At 55.4% G+C, this 21,800-nt stretch overlaps 1 protein-coding gene across 1 annotated transcript in view; it reads left to right on the top strand.

Moving 5' to 3' along the window:
* Nucleotides 1-21,800, top strand: part of LOC138793342 (transient receptor potential cation channel subfamily M member 2-like) — a 236,701-nt gene that overhangs the window by 205,609 nt on the left and 9,292 nt on the right. The window contains exons 30-31 of the mRNA XM_069971872.1: nucleotides 16,752-16,838; nucleotides 17,412-17,517. Coding sequence (XP_069827973.1) covers nucleotides 16,752-16,838; nucleotides 17,412-17,517 — 193 coding nt within the window. The remainder of the gene's footprint in view (nucleotides 1-16,751; nucleotides 16,839-17,411; nucleotides 17,518-21,800) is intronic.

Raw genomic sequence — 21,800 nt, 5'->3', positions numbered from 1 at the left:
CTGCCCCCCCACATACTGTATCACTGCCCCCCACCTCCTATATCACTGCCCCCCCACATACTATATCACTGCCCCCCCCACATCCTATATCACTGCCCCCCACATACTATATCACTGCCCCCCACATACTATATCACTGCCCCCCACATACTATATCACTGCCCCCACATACTGTATCACTGCCCCCCCACATACTGTATCACTGCCCCCCACCTCCTATATCACTGCCCCCACATACTGTATCACTGCCCCCCCACATACTGTATCACTGCCCCCCACCTCCTATATCACTGCCCCCCACATACTGTATCACTGCCCCCACATACTATATCACTGCCCCCCCACATACTGTATCACTGCCCCCCCCCCATACTATATCACTGCCCCCCCACATCCTATATCACTGCCCCCCACATACTATATCACTGCCCCCCACATACTATATCACTGCCCCCCCACATACTATATCACTGCCCCCCCACATACTATATCACTGCCCCCCCATATACTATATCACTGCCCCCCACATACTATATCACTGCCCCCCACATCCTATATCACTGCCCCCCCACATACTATATCACTGCCCCCCCCCACATCCTATATCACTGCCCCCCCACATACTGTATCACTGCCCCCCCCCCACATACTGTATCACTGCCCCCCCACATACTGTATCACTGCCCCCCCACATCCTATATCACTGCCCCCCCACATACTATATCACTGCCCCCCCACATACTATATCACTGCCCCCCACATCCTATATCACTGCCCCCCCACATACTATATCACTGCCCCCCACATCCTATATCACTGCCCCCCCACATCCTATATCACTGCCCCCACATCCTATATCACTGCCCCCACATCCTATATCACTGCCCCCCCACATACTATATCACTGCCCCCCCACATACTATATCACTGCCCCCCCACATACTATATCACTGCCCCCCACATCCTATATCACTGCCCCCACATCCTATATCACTGCCCCCCCACATACTATATCACTGCCCCCCCACATACTATATCACTGCCCCCCCACATCCTATATCACTGCCCCCCCACATACTATATCACTGCCCCCCACATACTGTATCACTGCCCCCCCCATATACTATATCACTGCACCCCATATACTATATCACTGCCCCCCCACATACTATATCACTGCCCCCCCCCATACTATATCACTGCCCCCCACATACTATATCACTGCCCCCCCACATACTGTATCACTGCCCCCCCACATACTATATCACTGCCCCCCCACATACTATATCACTGCCCCCCACATCCTATATCACTGCCCCCCACATCCTATATCACTGCCCCCCCACATACTATATCACTGCCCCCCCATATACTATATCACTGCCCCCCCACATACTATATCACTGCCCCCCACATCCTATATCACTGCCCCCCCACATACTGTATCACTGCCCCCCCCATACTATATCACTGCCCCCCCATACTATATCACTGCCCCCACATCCTATATCACTGCCCCCCCACATACTATATCACTGCCCCCCATATACTATATCACTGCCCCCCACCTCCTATATCACTGCCCCCCACATACTATATCACTGCCCCCACCTCCTATATCACTGCCCCCCCACATCCTATATCACTGCCCCCACATCCTATATCACTGCCCCCACATACTGTATCACTGCCCCCCACATACTATATCACTGCCCCCCCATATACTGTATCACTGCCCCCCACCTCCTATATCACTGCCCCCCACCTCCTATATCACTGCCCCCCCACATACTATATCACTGCCCCCCCACATCCTATATCACTGCCCCCCCACATACTATATCACTGCCCCCCCCCACATACTATATCACTGCCCCCCACATACTATATCACTGCCCCCCCCACATCCTATATCACTGCCCCCCACCTCCTATATCACTGCCCCCCCACATACTGTATCACTGCCCCCCCACATCCTATATCACTGCCCCCACATACTGTATCACTGCCCCCCACATCCTATATCACTGCCCCCCCACATACTATATCACTGCCCCCCCACATACTATATCACTGCCCCCCCACATCCTATATCACTGCCCCCCACATACTATATCACTGCCCCCCACATACTATATCACTGCCCCCCACATACTGTATCACTGCCCCCCCACATACTATATCACTGCCCCCCACCTCCTATATCACTGCCCCCCACATACTATATCACTGCCCCCCACATACTGTATCACTGCCCCCACATACTGTATCACTGCCCCCCACATACTATATCACTGCCCCCCACCTCCTATATCACTGCCCCCCCACATACTATATCACTGCCCCCCCCATACTATATCACTGCCCCCCCACCTCCTATATCACTGCCCCCCCCACATACTATATCACTGCCCCCCACATACTATATCACTGCCCCCCCACATACTATATCACTGCCCCCCCCCACATACTGTATCACTGCCCCCCCCCATCCTATATCACTGCCCCCCACATACTATATCACTGCCCCCCCCACATACTATATCACTGCCCCCACATCCTATATCACTGCCCCCCCCACATACTATATCACTGCCCCCCCACATACTATATCACTGCCCCCCCACATACTATATCACTGCCCCCCCACATACTATATCACTGCCCCCCCACATACTATATCACTGCCCCCCCACATACTATATCACTGCCCCCCCACATCCTATATCACTGCCCCCCACATACTATATCACTGCCCCCCCACATCCTGTATCACTGCCCCCCCCCACATACTATATCACTGCCCCCCACATACTATATCACTGCCCCCCCCCACATACTATATCACTGCCCCCCCACATACTGTATCACTGCCCCCCCCCACATACTATATCACTGCCCCCCCCCACATACTATATCACTGCCCCCCCACATCCTGTATCACTGCCCCCCCCCACATACTATATCACTGCCCCCCACATACTATATCACTGCCCCCCACATACTATATCACTGCCCCCCCACATCCTATATCACTGCCCCCCACCTCCTATATCACTGCCCCCCCACATACTATATCACTGCCCCCCCACATACTGTATCACTGCCCCCCACATACTGTATCACTGCCCCCCCACATACTGTATCACTGCCCCCCCCACATACTATATCACTGCCCCCCCACATACTATATCACTGCCCCCCCATATACTGTATCACTGCCCCCCCCCCCATACTATATCACTGCCCCCCACATACTATATCACTGCCCCCCACATACTATATCACTGCCCCCCCCACATCCTATATCACTGCCCCCCACCTCCTATATCACTGCCCCCCACCTCCTATATCACTGCCCCCCACCTCCTATATCACTGCCCCCCATATACTATATCACTGCCCCCCACATCCTATATCACTGCCCCCCACATCCTATATCACTGCCCCCACATACTATATCACTGCCCCCCCACATACTATATCACTGCCCCCCCCATACTATATCACTGCCCCCCCCACATACTATATCACTGCCCCCCCCACATACTGTATCACTGCCCCCCCCATATACTATATCACTGCCCCCCCACATACTATATCACTGCCCCCCCCCACATACTATATCACTGCCCCCCCCACATACTATATCACTGCCCCCCACATACTATATCACTGCCCCCCACATACTATATCACTGCCCCCCCACATACTATATCACTGCCCCCCACATACTGTATCACTGCCCCCACATACTATATCACTGCCCCCCACATACTGTATCACTGCCCCCACATACTATATCACTGCCCCCCCACATACTATATCACTGCCCCCCACATCCTATATCACTGCCCCCCACATCCTATATCACTGCCCCCCACATACTATATCACTGCCCCCCCACATACTATATCACTGCCCCCCACATCCTATATCACTGCCCCCCACATACTATATCACTGCCCCCCATATACTATATCACTGCCCCCCCACATACTATATCACTGCCCCCCCACATACTGTATCACTGCCCCCCACCTCCTATATCACTGCCCCCCACATACTATATCACTGCTCCCCCACATACTATATCACTGCCCCCCCCCACATTCTATATCACTGCCCCCCCCCACATCCTATATCACTGCCCCCCCACATCCTATATCACTGCCCCCCCACATCCTATATCACTGCCCCCCCCACATACTATATCACTGCCCCCCCCACATCCTATATCACTGCCCCCCCCCACATACTATATCACTGCCCCCCACATACTATATCACTGCCCCCCCCCCCACATACTATATCACTGCCCCCCACATACTGTATCACTGCCCCCCCACATCCTATATCACTGCCCCCCCACATCCTATATCACTGCCCCCCCACATCCTATATCACTGCCCCCCCACATCCTATATCACTGCCCCCCCCACATCCTATATCACTGCCCCCCCCACATACTATATCACTGCCCCCCACCTCCTATATCACTGCCCCCCACATCCTATATCACTGCCCCCCCACATACTATATCACTGCCCCCCCCACATCCTATATCACTGCCCCCCACATCCTATATCACTGCCCCCCACATCCTATATCACTGCCCCCCCACATACTATATCACTGCCCCCCATATACTATATCACTGCCCCCCCACATACTATATCACTGCCCCCCATATACTATATCACTGCCCCCCCACATACTATATCACTGCCCCCCACATACTGTATCACTGCCCCCCCACATACTATATCACTGCCCCCCCACCTCCTATATCACTGCCCCCCCCACATACTATATCACTGCCCCCCCACATACTATATCACTGCCCCCCCACCTCCTATATCACTGCCCCCCACCTCCTATATCACTGCCCCCCCACATACTATATCACTGCCCCCCCACATCCTATATCACTGCCCCCCACCTCCTATATCACTGCCCCCCCCACATACTGTATCACTGCCCCCCCACATACTATATCACTGCCCCCCACCTCCTATATCACTGCCCCCCCACATACTGTATCACTGCCCCCCCACATACTATATCACTGCCCCCCACATACTATATCACTGCCCCCCCATATACTATATCACTGCCCCCCCACATACTATATCACTGCCCCCCCACATACTATATCACTGCCCCCCCATACTATATCACTGCCCCCCCACCACTATATAGAGGGGGTGTGGTTAAGGTGTATAGGTACAGTCACCAAATTATAGAAGACAAAGATCAGCACTCACCATGTTCTCTGCTATCCTGCCGGATTGTATTCCCGCTGCAGCTGGTGAGTGCCGTTCTCTGTCTCCTGCACATAGTGTGAACAGGTACAGCTGCCAGGTGATTGTGAGTGAGAGCAGTGCCGTCTGCTACACCTCTGCTTGCTGTATAGATACAGTGACACCCACACTGATGGGGGGAGGGGTCTGGTTAGGGTGTATAGATAGAGTGACACCCACACTGATGGGGGGGGGGGGCTGGTTAGGGTGTATAGATACAGTGACACCCACACTGATGGGGGAGGGGTCTGGTTAGGGTGTATAGATACAGTGACACCCACACTGATGGGGGGGGGGGGGGGTCTGGTTAGGGTGTATAGATACAGTGACACCCACACTGATGGGGGAGGGGGTCTGGTTAGGGTGTATAGATACAGTGACACCCACACTGATGGGGAGGGGGGGTCTGGTTATGGTGTATAGATACAGTGACACCCACACTGATGGGGGAGGGGTCTGGTTAGGGTGTATAGATACAGTGACATCCACACTGATGGGGGAGGGGGCTGGTTAGGGTGTATAGATACAGTGACACCCACACTGATGGGGGGGGGGGAGGGGTCTGGTTAGGGTGTATAGATACAGTGACACCCACACTGATGGGGGGGAGGGGGCTGGTTAGGGTGTATAGATACAGTGACACCCACACTGATGGGGGAGGGGTCTGGTTAGGGTGTATAGATACAGTGACACCCACACTGATGGGGGGAGGGGTCTGGTTGGGGTGTATAGATACAGTGACACCCACACTGATGGGGGGGAGGGGTCTGGTTAGGGTGTATAGATACAGTGACACCCACACTGATGGGGGGGGGGAGGGGGTCTGGTTAGGGTGTATAGATACAGTGACACCCACACTGATGGGGGAGGGGGTCTGGTTAGGGTGTATAGATACAGTGACACCCACACTGATGGGGAGGGGGGGTCTGGTTATGGTGTATAGATACAGTGACACCCACACTGATGGGGGAGGGGTCTGGTTAGGGTGTATAGATACAGTGACACCCACACTGATGGGGGAGGGGGCTGGTTAGGGTGTATAGATACAGTGACACCCACACTGATGGGGGGGGGGGGGCTGGTTAGGGTGTATAGATACAGTGACACCCACACTGATGGGGGAGGGGTCTGGTTAGGGTGTATAGATACAGTGACACCCACACTGATGGGGGAGGGGTCTGGTTAGGGTGTATAGATACAGTGACACCCACACTGATGGGGGAGGGGGCTGGTTGGGGTGTATAGATACAGTGACACCCACACTGATGGGGGGGGGGGGGCGGGTTAGGGTGTATAGATACAGTGACACCCACACTGATGGGGGAGGGGGCTGGATAGGGTGTATAGATACAGTGACACCCACACTGATGGGGGGGGGCTGGTTAGGGTGTATAGATACAGTGACACCCACACTGATGGGGGAGGAGTCTGGTTAGGGTGTATAGATACAGTGACATCCACACTGATGGGGGAGGGGGCTGGTTAGGGTGTATAGATACAGTGACACCCACACTGATGGGGGGGGGGGCTGGTTAGGGTGTATAGATACAGTGACACCCACACTGATGGGGGGGGGGCTGGTTAGGGTGTATAGATATAGTGACACCCACACTGATGGGGGGAGGGGTCTGGTTAGGGTGTATAGATACAGTGACACCCACACTGATGGGGGGGGGGGGCTGGTTAGGCTGTATAGATACAGTGACACCCACACTGATGGGGGAGGGGGCTGGTTAGGGTGTATAGATACAGTGACACCCACACTGATGGGGGGGGGGGCTGGTTAGGGTGTATAGATACAGTGACACCCACACTGATGGGGGGGGGGCTGGTTAGGGTGTATAGATATAGTGACACCCACACTGATGGGGGGAGGGGTCTGGTTAGGGTGTATAGATACACTGATGGGGGGGGAGGGGGCTGGTTAGTGTGTATAGATACAGTGACACCCACACTGATGGGGGGGGGCTGGTTAGGGTGTATAGATACAGTGACACCCACACTGATGGGGGGGGAGGGGTCTGGTTGGGTGTATAGATACAGTGACACCCACACTGATGGAGGAGGGGGCTGGTTAGGGTGTATAGATACAGTGACACCCACACTGATGGGGGGGGGCTGGTTAGGGTGTATAGATACAGTGACACCCACACTGATGGGGGGGGGAGGGGTCTGGTTAGGGTGTATAGATACAGTGACACCCACACTGATGGAGGAGGGGGCTGGTTAGGCTGTATAGATAGTGACACCCACACTGATGGGGGAGGGGGTCTGGTTAGGGTGTATAGATACACTGATGGGGGGAGGGGTCTGGTTAGGGTGTATAGATACAGTGACACCCACACTGATGGGGGGGGGGGGGGCGTCTGGTTAGGGTGTATAGATACAGTGACACCCACACTGATGGGGGAGGGGGCTGGTTAGGGTGTATAGATACAGTGACACCCACACTGATGGGGGGAGGGGGCTGGTTAGGGTGTATAGATACAGTGACACCCACACTGATGGGGGAGGGGGCTGGTTAGGCTGTATAGATACAGTGACACCCACACTGATGGGGGAGGGGTCTGGTTAGGGTGTATAGATACAGTGACACCCACACTGATGGGGAAGGGGGGCTGGTTAGGGTGTATAGATACAGTGACACCCACACTGATGGGGGAGGGGGGCTGGTTAGGCTGTATAGATACAGTGACACCCACACTGATGGGGGAGGGGTCTGGTTAGGCTGTATAGATACAGTGACACCCACACTGATGGGGGGAGGGGTCTGGTTAGGGTGTATAGATACAGTGACACCCACACTGATGGGGGGAGGGGTCTGGTTGGGGTGTATAGATACAGTGACACCCACACTGATGGGGGGAGGGGGCTGGTTAGGCTGTATAGATACAGTGACACCCACACTGATGGGGGGGGGGGAGGGGTCTGGTTAGGGTGTATAGATACAGTGACACCCAACTGATGGGGGGAGGGGGCTGGTTAGGCTGTATAGATACAGTGACACCCACACTGATGGGGGGGGGGGGGGAGGGGTCTGGTTAGGGTGTATAGATACAGTGACACCCACACTGATGGGGGAGGGAGGGGGGGGTCTGGTTAGGGTGTATAGATACACTGATGGGGGGGAGGGGTCTGGTTAGGGTGTATAGATACAGTGACACCCACACTGATGGGGGAGGGAGGGGGGGGGTCTGGTTAGGGTGTATAGATACACTGATGGGGGGGGAGGGGTCTGGTTAGGCTGTATAGATACAGTGACACCCACACTGATGGGGGGGGGGGGAGGGGGCTGGTTAGGGTGTATAGATACAGTGACACCCACACTGATGGGGGAGGGGTCTGGTTAGGGTGTATAGATACAGTGACACCCACACTGATGGGGAGGGGGGCTGGTTAGGGTGTATAGATACAGTGACACCCACACTGATGGGGGAGGGGTCTGGTTAGGGTGTATAGATACAGTGACACCCACACTGATGGGGGGAGGGGTCTGGTTAGGGTGTATAGATACAGTGACACCCACACTGATGGGGGAGGGGGCTGGTTAGGGTGTATAGATACAGTGACACCCACACTGATGGGGGAGGGGGCTGGTTAGGGTGTATAGATACAGTGACACCCACACTGATGGGGGAGGGGTCTGGTTAGGGTGTATAGATACAGTGACATCCACACTGATGGGGGAGGGGTCTGGTTAGGGTGTATAGATACAGTGACACCCACACTGATGGGGGAGGGGTCTGGTTAGGCTGTATAGATACAGTGACACCCACACTGATGGGGGAGGGGTCTGGTTAGGGTGTATAGATACAGTGACATCAACACTGATGGGGGAGGGGTCTGGTTAGGGTGTATAGATACAGTGACACCCACACTGATGGGGGGGGGAGGGGGGTCCTGGTTAGGGTGTATAGATAGTGACACCCACACTGATGGGGGAGGGGGTCTGGTTAGGGTGTATAGATACAGTGACACCCACACTGATGGGGGAGGGGGCTGGTTAGGGTGTATAGATACAGTGACACCCACACTGATGGGGGGGGGGGGTCTGGTTATGGTGTATAGATACAGTGACACCCACACTGATGGGGGGAGGGGGGGTCTGGTTAGGGTGTATAGATACAGTGACACCCACACTGATGGGGGGGGGGCTGGTTAGGGTGTATAGATACAGTGACACCCACACTGATGGGGGGGGGAGGGGGCTGGTTAGGGTGTATAGATACAGTGACACCCACACTGATGGGGGAGGGGTCTGGTTAGGGTGTATAGATACAGTGACACCCACACTGATGGGGGGAGGGGTCTGGTTAGGCTGTATAGATACAGTGACACCCACACTGATGGGGGAGGGGGCTGGTTAGGGTGTATAGATACAGTGACACCCACACTGATGGGGGGGGGGGGGGCTGGTTAGGGTGTATAGATACAGTGACACCCACACTGAATGGGGGAGGGGTCTGGTTAGGCTGTATAGATACAGTGACACCCACACTGATGGGGGAGGGGTCTGGTTAGGGTGTATAGATACAGTGACATCCACACTGATGGGGGAGGGGTCTGGTTAGGGTGTATAGATACAGTGACACCCACACTGATGGGGGGGAGGGGGCTGGTTAGGGTGTATAGATACAGTGACACCCACACTGATGGGGGGGGGGGGGGGGCTGGTTAGGGTGTATAGATACAGTGACACCCACACTGATGGGGAGGGGCTGGTTATGGTGTATAGATACAGTGACAGCCACACTGATGGGGGGGGGGGAGGGGGGGGCTGGTTAGGGTGTATAGATACAGTGACACCCACACTGATGGGGGGGGGGCTGGTTAGGGTGTATAGATACAGTGACACCCACACTGATGGGGGGGGGGCTGGTTAGGGTGTATAGATACAGTGACACCCACACTGATGGGGAGGGGGCTGGTTAGGCTGTATAGATACAGTGACACCCACACTGATGGGGGGGGGGGGCTGGTTAGGCTGTATAGATATAGTGACACCCACACTGATGGGGGGAGGGGGCTGGATAGGGTGTATAGATACAGTGACACCCACACTGATGGGGGAGGGGGCTGGTTAGGCTGTATAGATAGTGACAGCCACACTGATGGGGGGGGGGGGCTGGTTAGGGTGTATAGATACAGTGACACCCACACTGATGGGGGGGGGGGGGCTGGTTAGGGTGTATAGATACAGTGACACCCACACTGATGGGGGGGGGAGGGGTCTGGTTAGGGTGTATAGATACAGTGACACCCACACTGATGGAGGAGGGGGCTGGTTAGGGTGTATAGATACAGTGACACCCACACTGATGGGGGGGGGAGGGGTCTGGTTAGGGTGTATAGATACAGTGACACCCACACTGATGGAGGAGGGGGCTGGTTAGGCTGTATAGATAGTGACACCCACACTGATGGGGGAGGGGGTCTGGTTAGGGTGTATAGATACACTGATGGGGGGAGGGGTCTGGTTAGGGTGTATAGATACAGTGACACCCACACTGATGGGGAGGGGGCTGGTTAGGGTGTATAGATACAGTGACACCCACACTGATGGGGGGGGGCGTCTGGTTAGGGTGTATAGATATAGTGACACCCACACTGATGGGGGAGGGGTCTGGTTAGGGTGTATAGATACAGTGACACCCACACTGATGGGGGAGGGGGGGGTCTGGTTATGGTGTATAGATACAGTGACACCCACACTGATGGGGGAGGGGTCTGGTTAGGGTGTATAGATACAGTGACACCCACACTGATGGGGAGGGGGGCTGGTTAGGGTGTATAGATACAGTGACACCCACACTGATGGGGGAGGGGGGCTGGTTATGGTGTATAGATAGTGACACCCACACTGATGGGGGGAGGGGGCTGGTTAGGGTGTATAGATACAGTGACACCCACACTGATGGGGGAGGGGGCTGGTTAGGCTGTATAGATACAGTGACACCCACACTGATGGGGGAGGGGTCTGGTTAGGGTGTATAGATACAGTGACACCCACACTGATGGGGAAGGGGGGCTGGTTAGGGTGTATAGATACAGTGACACCCACACTGATGGGGGAGGGGTCTGGTTAGGCTGTATAGATACAGTGACACCCACACTGATGGGGGGAGGGGTCTGGTTAGGGTGTATAGATACCGTGACACCCACACTGATGGGGGGAGGGGTCTGGTTGGGTGTATAGATACAGTGACACCCACACTGATGGGGGGAGGGGGCTGGTTAGGGTGTATAGATACAGTGACACCCACACTGATGGGGGGAGGGGTCTGGTTAGGGTGTATAGATACAGTGACACCCACACTGATGGGGGGGGGGAGGGGGGGGGGGGGGTCTGGTTAGGGTGTATAGATACACTGATGGGGGGGAGGGGTCTGGTTAGGCTGTATAGATACAGTGACACCCACACTGATGGGGGGGGGGAGGGGTCTGGTTAGGGTGTATAGATACAGTGACACCCACACTGATGGGGGAGGGTCTGGTTAGGCTGTATAGATACAGTGACACCCACATTGATGGGGGGAGGGGGCTGGTTAGGGTGTATAGATACAGTGACACCCACACTGATGGGGGGGGGGGCTGGTTAGGGTGTATAGATACAGTGACACCCACACTGATGGGGGGGGAGGGGGCTGGTTAGGGTGTATAGATACAGTGACACCCACACTGATGGGGGGAGGGGGCTGGTTAGGGTGTATAGATACAGTGACACCCACACTGATGGAGGAGGGGGCTGGTTAGGGTGTATAGATACAGTGACACCCACACTGATGGAGGAGGGGGCTGGTTAGGGTGTATAGATACAGTGACACCCACACTGATGGGGGGGGGAGGGGTCTGGTTAGGGTGTATAGATACAGTGACACCCACACTGATGGAGGAGGGAGGGGGGGGGTCTGGTTAGGGTGTATAGATACAGTGACACCCACACTGATGGGGGGAGGGGTCTGGTTAGGGTGTATAGATACAGTGACACCCACACTGATGGGGAGGGGGGCTGGTTAGGGTGTATAGATACAGTGACACCCACACTGATGGGGGAGGGGTCTGGTTAGGCTGTATAGATACAGTGACACCCACACTGATGGGGGGAGGGGGCTGGTTAGGGTGTATAGATACAGTGACACCCACACTGATGGGGGAGGAGTCTGGTTAGGGTGTATAGATACAGTGACACCCACACTGATGGGGGAGGGGGCTGGTTAGGGTGTATAGATACAGTGACACCCACACTGATGGGGGAGGGGGGCTGGTTATGGTGTATAGATAGTGACACCCACACTGATGGGGGGAGGGGGCTGGTTAGGGTCGTTATAGATACAGTGACACCCACACTGATGGGGGGAGGGGAGGGGGGGGGTCTGGTTAGGGCTGTATAGATACAGTGACACCCACACTGATGGGGGAGGGGGCTGGTTAGGCTGTATAGATACAGTGACACCCACACTGATGGGGGGGGGGGCTGGTTAGGGTGTATAGATACAGTGACACCCACACTGATGGGGGGGGGCTGGTTAGGGTGTATAGATACAGTGACACCCACACTGATGGGGGAGGGGTCTGGTTAGGCTGTATAGATACAGTGACACCCACACTGATGGGGGGAGGGGGCTGGTTGGGGTGTATAGATACAGTGACACCCACACTGATGGCGGGGGGAGGGGTCTGGTTAGGGTGTATAGATACAGTGACACCCACACTGATGGGGGAGGGAGGGGGGGTCTGGTTAGGGTGTATAGATACAGTGACACCCACACTGATGGGGGAGGGAGGGGGGGGGTCTGGTTATGGTGTATAGATACAGTGACAACCCACACTGATGGGGGGAGGGGTCTGGTTAGGGTGTATAGATAAAGTGAAACCCACACTGATGGGGGGGAGGGGGCTGGTTAGGCTGTATAGATACAGTGACACCCACACTGAATGGGGGAGGGGAGGGGGGGGGGGGGGGTCTGGTTATGGTGTATAGATAGCAGTGACACACACTACTGATGGGGGGAGGGGTACTGGTTAGCGGTGTAATAGATACAGTGACAGACCCACACTGATGGGGGGAGGGGTCTGGTAGGGTGTAAAGATACAGGGTTGAACACCACGACTGATGGGGGGGGAGGGGTCTGGTTAGTGGTGTATAGATACAGTGGACAACCCCACCTGAATGGGGAGGGGTCTGGTTAGGGTGTTAAGATACAGTGACACCCACACTGATGGGGGGAGGGGTTCGTGGTTGGGTGTATAGATACAGTGGAACACCCACACTGGGATGGGCAGGGGGGGGAGGGGGTCTGGTTAGGGTGTAATAGATACAGTGTACACCCAGCACTGATGGGGGGGAGGGAGGGGGTCTGGTTAGGGTGTATAATACAGTGACACCCACACTGATGGGGGGGAGGGAGGGGGGGGGTCTGGTTATGGTGTATAGATACAGTGACACCCACAATGATGGGGGGAGGGGTCTGGTTAGGGTGTATAGATACAGTGACACCCACACTGATGGGGGGGAGGGGGCTGGTTAGGCTGTATAGATACAGTGGACACCCACACTGATGGGGGAGGGAGGGGGGGGTCTGGTTATGGTGTATAGATACAGTGACACCCACACTGATGGGGGGAGGGGTCTGGTTAGGGTGTATAGATACAGTGACACCCACACTGATGGGGGGAGGGGTCTGGTTAGGGTGTAAAGATACAGTGACACCCACACTGATGGGGGGGGAGGGGGCTGGTTAGGCTGTATAGATACAGTGACACCCACACTGATGGGGGGAGGGGTCTGGTTGGGGTGTATAGATACAGTGACACCCACACTGATGGGGGGAGGGGTCTGGTTGGGGTGTATAGATACAGTGACACCCACACTGATGGGGGGAGGGGGCTGGTTAGGCTGTATAGATACAGTGACACCCACACTGATGGGGGGAGGGGTCTGGTTGGGGTGTATAGATACAGTGACACCCACACTGATGGGGGGAGGGGTCTGGTTGGGGTGTATAGATACAGTGACACCCACACTGATGGGGGGGAGGGGTCTGGTTTAGGGTGTATAGATACAGTGACACCCACACTGATGGGGGAGGGGTCTGGTTGGGGTGTATAGATACAGTGACACCCACACTGATGGGGGGGGAGGGGGCTGGTTAGGCTGTATAGATACAGTGACACCCACACTGATGGGGGGAGGGGTCCTGGTTGGGGTGTATAGATACAGTGACACCCACACTGATGGGGGGAGGGGTCTGGTTTGGGGTGTATAGATACAGTGACACCCACACTGATGGGGGGAGGGGGCTGGTTAGGCTGTATAGATACAGTGACACCCACACTGATGGGGGGGGGGAGGGGTCTGGTTAGGGTGTATAGATACAGTGACACCCACACTGATGGGGGAGGGGTCTGGTTAGGGTGTATAGATACAGTGACACCCACACTGATGGGGGAGGGGGCTGGTTAGGGTGTATAGATACAGTGACACCCACACTGATGGGGGAGGGGTCTGGTTATGGTGTATAGATACAGTGACACCCACACTGATGGGGGAGGGGGCTGGTTAGGGTGTATAGATAGTGACACCCACACTGATGGGGGAGGGGTCTGGTTAGGGTGTATAGATAGTGACACCCACACTGATGGGGGGGGGGGGGGGAGGGGTCTGGTTAGGGTGTATAGATACAGTGACACGCACACTGATGGGGGAGGGGTCTGGTTAGGGTGTATAGATACACTGATGGGGGGAGGGGTCTGGTTAGGGTGTATAGATACAGTGACACCCACACTGATGGGGGGGGAGGGGGCTGGTTAGGCTGTATAGATACAGTGACACCCACACTGATGGGGGGAGGGGTCTGGTTATGGTGTATAGATACAGTGACACCCACACTGATGGGGGGGAGGGGGCTGGTTAGGGTGTATAGATAGTGACACCCACACTGATGGGGGAGGGGTCTGGTTAGGGTGTATAGATAGTGACACCCACACTGATGGGGGGGGGGGGGGGAGGGGTCTGGTTAGGGTGTATAGATACAGTGACACCCACACTGATGGGGGAGGGGGCTGGTTAGGGTGTATAGATACAGTGACACCCACACTGATGGGGGGGGAGGGGTCTGGTTAGGCTGTATAGATACAGTGACACCCACATTGATGGGGGAGGGGGCTGGTTAGGGTGTATAGATACAGTGACACCCACACTGATGGGGGGGGGAGGGGGCTGGTTAGGGTGTATAGATACAGTGACACCCACACTGATGGGGGAGGGGTCTGGTTAGGGTGTATAGATACAGTGACACCCACACTGATGGGGGGGGGGGGGCTGGTTAGGGTGTATAGATACAGTGACACCCACACTGATGGGGGAGGGGGTCTGGTTAGGGTGTATAGATATAGTGACACCCACATTGATGGGGGGAGGGGGCTGGTTAGGGTGTATAGATACAGTGACACCCACACTGATGGGGGAGGGGGTCTGGTTAGGGTGTATAGATACAGTGACACCCACACTGATGGGGGAGGGGGTCTGGTTAGGGTGTATAGATACAGTGACACCCACACTGATGGGGGGGGGGGGTCTGGTTAGGGTGTATAGATACAGTGACACCCACACTGATGGGGAGGGGTCTGGTTAGGGTGTATAGATAGTGACACCCACACTGATGGGGGAGGGGGCTGGTTAGGGTGTATAGATACAGTGACACCCACACTGATGGGGGGAGGGGCTGGTTAGGGTGTATAGATACAGTGACACCCACACTGATGGGGGGGAGGGGGGCTGGTTAGGGTGTATAGATACAGTGACACCCACACTGATGGGGGAGGGGTCTGGTTAGGGTGTATAGATACAGTGACACCCACACTGATGGGGGAGGGGGCTGGTTAGGCTGTATAGATACAGTGACAGCCACACTGATGGGGGGGGGAGGGGGGCTGGTTAGGGTGTATAGATACAGTGACACCCACACTGATGGGGGGAAGGGGTCTGGTTAGGGTGTATAGATACAGTGACACCCACACTGATGGGGGGGGGGGGGGGCTGTTAGGGTGTATAGATACAGTGACACCCACACTGATGGGGGAGGGGCTGGTTAGGGTGTATAGATACAGTGACACCCACACTGATGGGGGGAGGGGGCTGGTTAGGCTGTATAGATACAGTGACACCCACACTGATGGGGGGAGGGGTCTGGTTAGGGTGTATAGATACAGTGACACCCACACTGTGGACGCTATCGTGTAGCTGCGATGAATCCCGTTTCTTTAGATCCCACTATAAGCTGTTGATTTTGAGCCCTTTAGTCGTAGTCGTGTGACAGGGGCTGTAGTCGTGTGACGGGGGCTGTGGTCGTGTGACGGGGGCTGTAGTCGTGTGACGGGGCTTTATTAAGACGTGTTCTCTGCCTCCGAGTGGCGCCACACTGTGTAATTCTTTTGTAAATCGCTCAGGAACCCAATGGGAAGAACCGGACTGAGAGGAATTGGGAGCCTGCGTTGGTTTGGACCGAACCATTCTCTTCATCCAGTCCTGACCAGGTGAGTTATGGTGAATATACGGTATAAATGGTAGATATTATAGCTGCTGATCCTGTAATCCCCCAGGTGAGGGGGGGCTCGTCCTGTAATCCCCCAGGTGAGGGGGGGCTCGTCCTGTAATCCCCCAGGTGAGGGGGGGCTCGTCCTGTAATCCCCCAGGTGAGGGGGGGCTCGTCCTGTAATCCCCAGGTGAGGGGGGGCTCGTCCTGTAATCCCCCAGGTGAGGGGGGGCTCGTCCTGTAATCCCCCAGGTGAGGGGGGGCTCGTCCTGTAATCCCCCAGGTGAGGGGGGGCTCGTCCTGTAATCCCCCAGGTGAGGGGGGGGCTCGTCCTGTAATCCCCCAGGTGAGGGGGGGCTCGTCCTGTAATCCCCCAGGTGAGGGGGGGCTCGTCCTGTAATCCCCCAGGTGAGGGGGGGCTCGTCCTGTAATCCCCCAGGTGAGGGGGGGCTCGTCCTGTAATCCCCCAGGTGAGGGGGAGCTCGTCCTGTAATCCCCCAGGTGAGGGGGGGGTCGTCCTGTAATCCCCCAGGTGAGGGGGGTCCTGTAATCCGTCTCCATCCTTCCTCTCCAGGTGGAGCACTAACAAGGCGGGGGCTCCTAGCATGCGGCTGTCCCGGAGAATGCTGGAGGTCCTGGTTGTGAAGCTGCGGCGTAATGAGATGTGGGCACTGCCCGGGGTAAGCGGGGACATCCAGCAGGTTATTCTTCTCTGGGTACAAAGCATTCTGGGTAATACAAAGCATTCTGGGTAACCATACTCTGTCCGTGTAGACAAGACCCGGCACCAGTATACACATCAATGCAGCAAGGACCTTTTTGGGTCAATAACCCTCTGCATCGGCTGAGGGCCCGATCAATATGGCGGCCTGATCAATAAAATGTAAACCAGCGCCAAACTCCTTACTGAGCCGGCATCACAGCTACATAATCGCTTAGCAAAGGCTGTATATATACACTCACCGGCCACTTTATTAGGTACACCTGTCCAACTGCACGTTACCACTTAATTTCTAATCAGCCAATCACATGGCGGCAACTCAGTGCATTTAGGCATGTAGACTTGGTCAAGACAATCTCCTGCAGTTCAAACCGAGCATCAGTATGGGGAAGAACGGTGATGTGAGGCCTTTGAACGTGGCATGGTTGTTGGTGCCAGAAGGGCTGGTCTGAGTATTTCAGAAACTGCTGATCTACTGGGATTTTCACGCACAACCATCTCTAGGGTTTACAGAGAATGGTCCGAAAAAGAAAAACCATCCAGTGAGCGGCAGTTCTCTGGGCGGAAATGCCTTGTTGATGCCAGAGGTCAGAGGAGAATGGGCAGACTGGTTCCAGCTGATAGAAAGGCAACAGTGACTCCAATAGCCAACCGTTACAGCCAAGGTAGGAGAAGAGCATCTCTGAGCGCACAGTACGTCCAACTCTGAGGCAGATGGGCTACAGCAGCAGAAGACCACACCGGGTGCCACTCCGCTCAGCTAAGAACAGGAAACTGAGGCTACAATTTGCACAAGCTCATCCAAATTGGACAGTAGAAGATTGGAAAAACGTTGCCTGTTCTGATGAGTCTCGATTTCTGCTGCGACATTCGGATGGTAGGGTCAGAATTTGGCGTCAACAACATGAAAGCATGGATCCATCCTGCCTTGTATCAACGGTTCAGGCTGGTGGTGGTGGTGTCATGGTGTGGGGAATATTTTCTTGGCACTCTTTGGGCCCCTTGGTACCAATTGAGCATGGTTGCAACGCCCCAGCCTACCTGAGTATTGTTGCTGACCATGTCCATCCCTTTATGACCACAATGGACCCAACATCTGATGGCGACTTTCAGCAGGATAATGCGCCATGTCATAAAGCTAGAATCATCTCAGACTGGTTTCTTGAACATGACAATGAGGTCACTGTACTCCAATGGCCTCCACAGTCACCAGATCTCAATCCAATAGAGCATCTTTGGGATGTGGTGGAACGGGAGATTGGCATCATGGATGTGCAGCCGACAAATCTGCGGCAACTGTGTGATGTCATCATGTCACTATGGACCAAAATCTCTGAGGAAGCTTCCAGCACCTTGTTGTATCTATGCCACCAAGAATTGGGGCAGTTCTGAAGGCAAAAGGGGGTCCAACCCGTTACTAGCATGGTGTACCTAATAAAGTGGCCTCTGAGTGTATATACCCCTCCTATATGTGACTGATATATATATACCCCTCCTAGATGTGACTGGTATATATATATACCGCTCCTAAATGTGACTGATATATATATATATATATACCCCTCCTAGATGTGACTCATATATATATATATATATACCCCTCCTAGATGTGACTGATATATATACCCCTCCTGGATGTGACTGGTATATATACCCCTCCACGTGGCTGTATGACCTCGGCATGCTCCTGATGAGGTGTCTGTATGACCTCCCTACAAGGCCCGGGCATGCTCCTGATGAGGTGTATGACCTCCCTATAAGGCCCGGGCATGCTCCTGATGAGGTGTATGACCTCCCTACAAGGCCCGGGCATGCTCCTGATGAGGTGTCTGTATGACCTCCCTACAAGGCCCGGGCATGCTCCTGATGAGGTGTCTGTATGACCTCCCTACATGGCCCGGGCATGCTCCTGATGAGGTGTCTGTATGACCTCCCTACAAGGCCCGGGCATGCTCCTGATGAGGTGTATGACTTTCCTACAAGACCTGGGCATGCTCCTGATGAGGTGTCTGTATGACCTCCCTACAAGGCCCGGGCATGCTCCTGATGAGGTGCCTGTATGACCTCCCCACAAGGCCTGGGCATGCTCCTGATGAGGTGTATGACCTCCCCACAAGGCCCGGGCATGCTCCTGATGAGGTGTCTGTATGACCTCCCTACAAGGCCCGGGCATGCTCCTGATGAGGTGCCTGTATGACCTCCCTACAAGGCCCGGGCATGCTCCTGATGAGGTGTATGACCTCCCCACAAGGCCTGGGCATGCTCCTGATGAGGTGTCTGTATGACCACCCTACAAGGCCCGGGCATGCTCCTGATGAGGTGTATGACCTCCCTATAAGGCCCGGGCATGCTCCTGATGAGGTGTATTACCTCCCTACAAGGCCCGGGCATGCTCCTGATGAGGTGTCTGACCTCCCTACAAGGCCCGGGCATGCTCCTGATGAGGTGTCTGACCTCCCTACAAGGCCCGGGCATGTTCCTGATGAGGTGTCTGTATGACCTCCCGACAAGGCCCGGGCATGCTCCTGATGAGGTGTCTGTGTGACCTCCCTACAAGGCCCGGGCATGCTCCTGATGAGGTGTATGATCTCCCTACAAGGCCCGGGCATGCTCCTGATGAGGTGTCTGACCTCCCTACAAGGCCCGGGCATGCTCCTGATGAGGTGGCTGTATGACCTCCCTACAAGGCCCGGGCATGCTCCTGATGAGGTGTATGACCTCCCTACAAGGCCCGGGCATGCTCCTGATGAGGTGTCTGACCTCCCTACAAGGCCCGGGCATGCTCCTGATGAGGTGGCTGTATGATCTCCCTACAAGGCCCGGGCATGCTCCTGATGAGGCGTCTGTATGACCTCCCTACAAGGCCCGGGCATGCTCCTGATGAGGTGTCTGTATGACCTCCCTACAAGGCCCGGGCATGCTCCTGATGAGGTGTCTGTATGACCTCCCTACAAGACCCGGGCATGCTCCTGATGAGGTGTATGACCTCCCTACAAGGCCCGGGCATGCTCCTGATGAGGTGTATGACCTCCCTACAAGGCCCGGGCATGCTCCTGATGAGGTGTATGACCTCCCTACAAGGCCCGGGCATGCTCCTGATGAGGTGTCTGTATGACCTCCCTACAAGGCCCGGGCATGCTCCTGATGAGGTGTATGACCTCCCTACAAGGCCTGGGCATGCTCCTGATGAGGTGTCTGTATGACCTCCCTACAAGGCCCGGGCATGCTCCTGATGAGGTGTATGATCTCCCTACAAGGCCCGGGCATGCTCCTGATGAGGTGTCTGTATGACCTCCCTACAAGGCCCGGGCATGCTCCTGATGAGGTGTATGACCTCCCTACAAGGCCCGGGCATGCTCCTGATGAGGTGTCTGTATGACCTCCCTACAAGGCCCGGGCATGCTCCTGATGAGGTGTCTGTATGACCTCCCTACAAGGCCCGGGCATGCTCCTGATGAGGTGTATGACCTTCCTACAAGGCCTGGGCATGCTCCTGATGAGGTGTCTGTATGACCTCCCTACAAGGCCCGGACATGCTCCTGATGAGGTGGCTGATGGTCTCCTGAGGGATCTTCTCCCAGACCTGGACGAAAGCAGCCGCCAACTCCTGGACAGTCTGTGCTGCAACGTGACGTTGGTGGATGGAGGAGACATGATGTCCCCGATGTGCTCAATGGGATTCAGGTCTGGGGAACGAGCGGCCAGTCCAAAGCTTTACTGCCTTCATCTTGTAGGAACTGCTAACACACTCCCGCCAGCAGGTCTAGCATTGTCCTGCATTAGGAGGAACCCCAACCGCACCAGCATATGGTCTCACAAGGGCTCTGAGGGTCTCGATACCTAATGGCAGTCAGGCTACCTCTGGCAGCACATGGAGGGCTGTGCGGACCCCCCAAAGAGATGCCCCCCCACCCCATTACTGACCCCCTGCCAGACCGCTCATGCTGAAGGACGTTGCAGGCAGCAGATCGCTCTCCACGGCATCTGTCACATGTGCTCAGGGTGGTCCTGCTCTCATCTGTGAGGAGCACAGGGGGCGCCAGTGGTGAGTCTGCCAATCCGGGTGTTCTTTGGTAAATGCCAAGCGTCCTGTACTGTGTTGGGCTGTGAGCACATCCCCCAACTGTGGACGTCGGGCCCTCATACCGTCCTCAGGCCCCCTTCACACGTCCGTGTCAGTTTTTACTGTCAGGAAATCCTGATCAGGAGACCTTAAATGTCATCAGGATAGTATCAGGATTT

The sequence above is a fragment of the Dendropsophus ebraccatus genome, chromosome 5 (genome assembly GCF_027789765.1).
Source record: "Dendropsophus ebraccatus isolate aDenEbr1 chromosome 5, aDenEbr1.pat, whole genome shotgun sequence".
NCBI lineage: Eukaryota > Metazoa > Chordata > Amphibia > Anura > Hylidae > Dendropsophus > Dendropsophus ebraccatus.
Note: the sequence above shows the minus strand (reverse complement) of the source record. Positions and strands in the feature narration are given on the sequence as shown.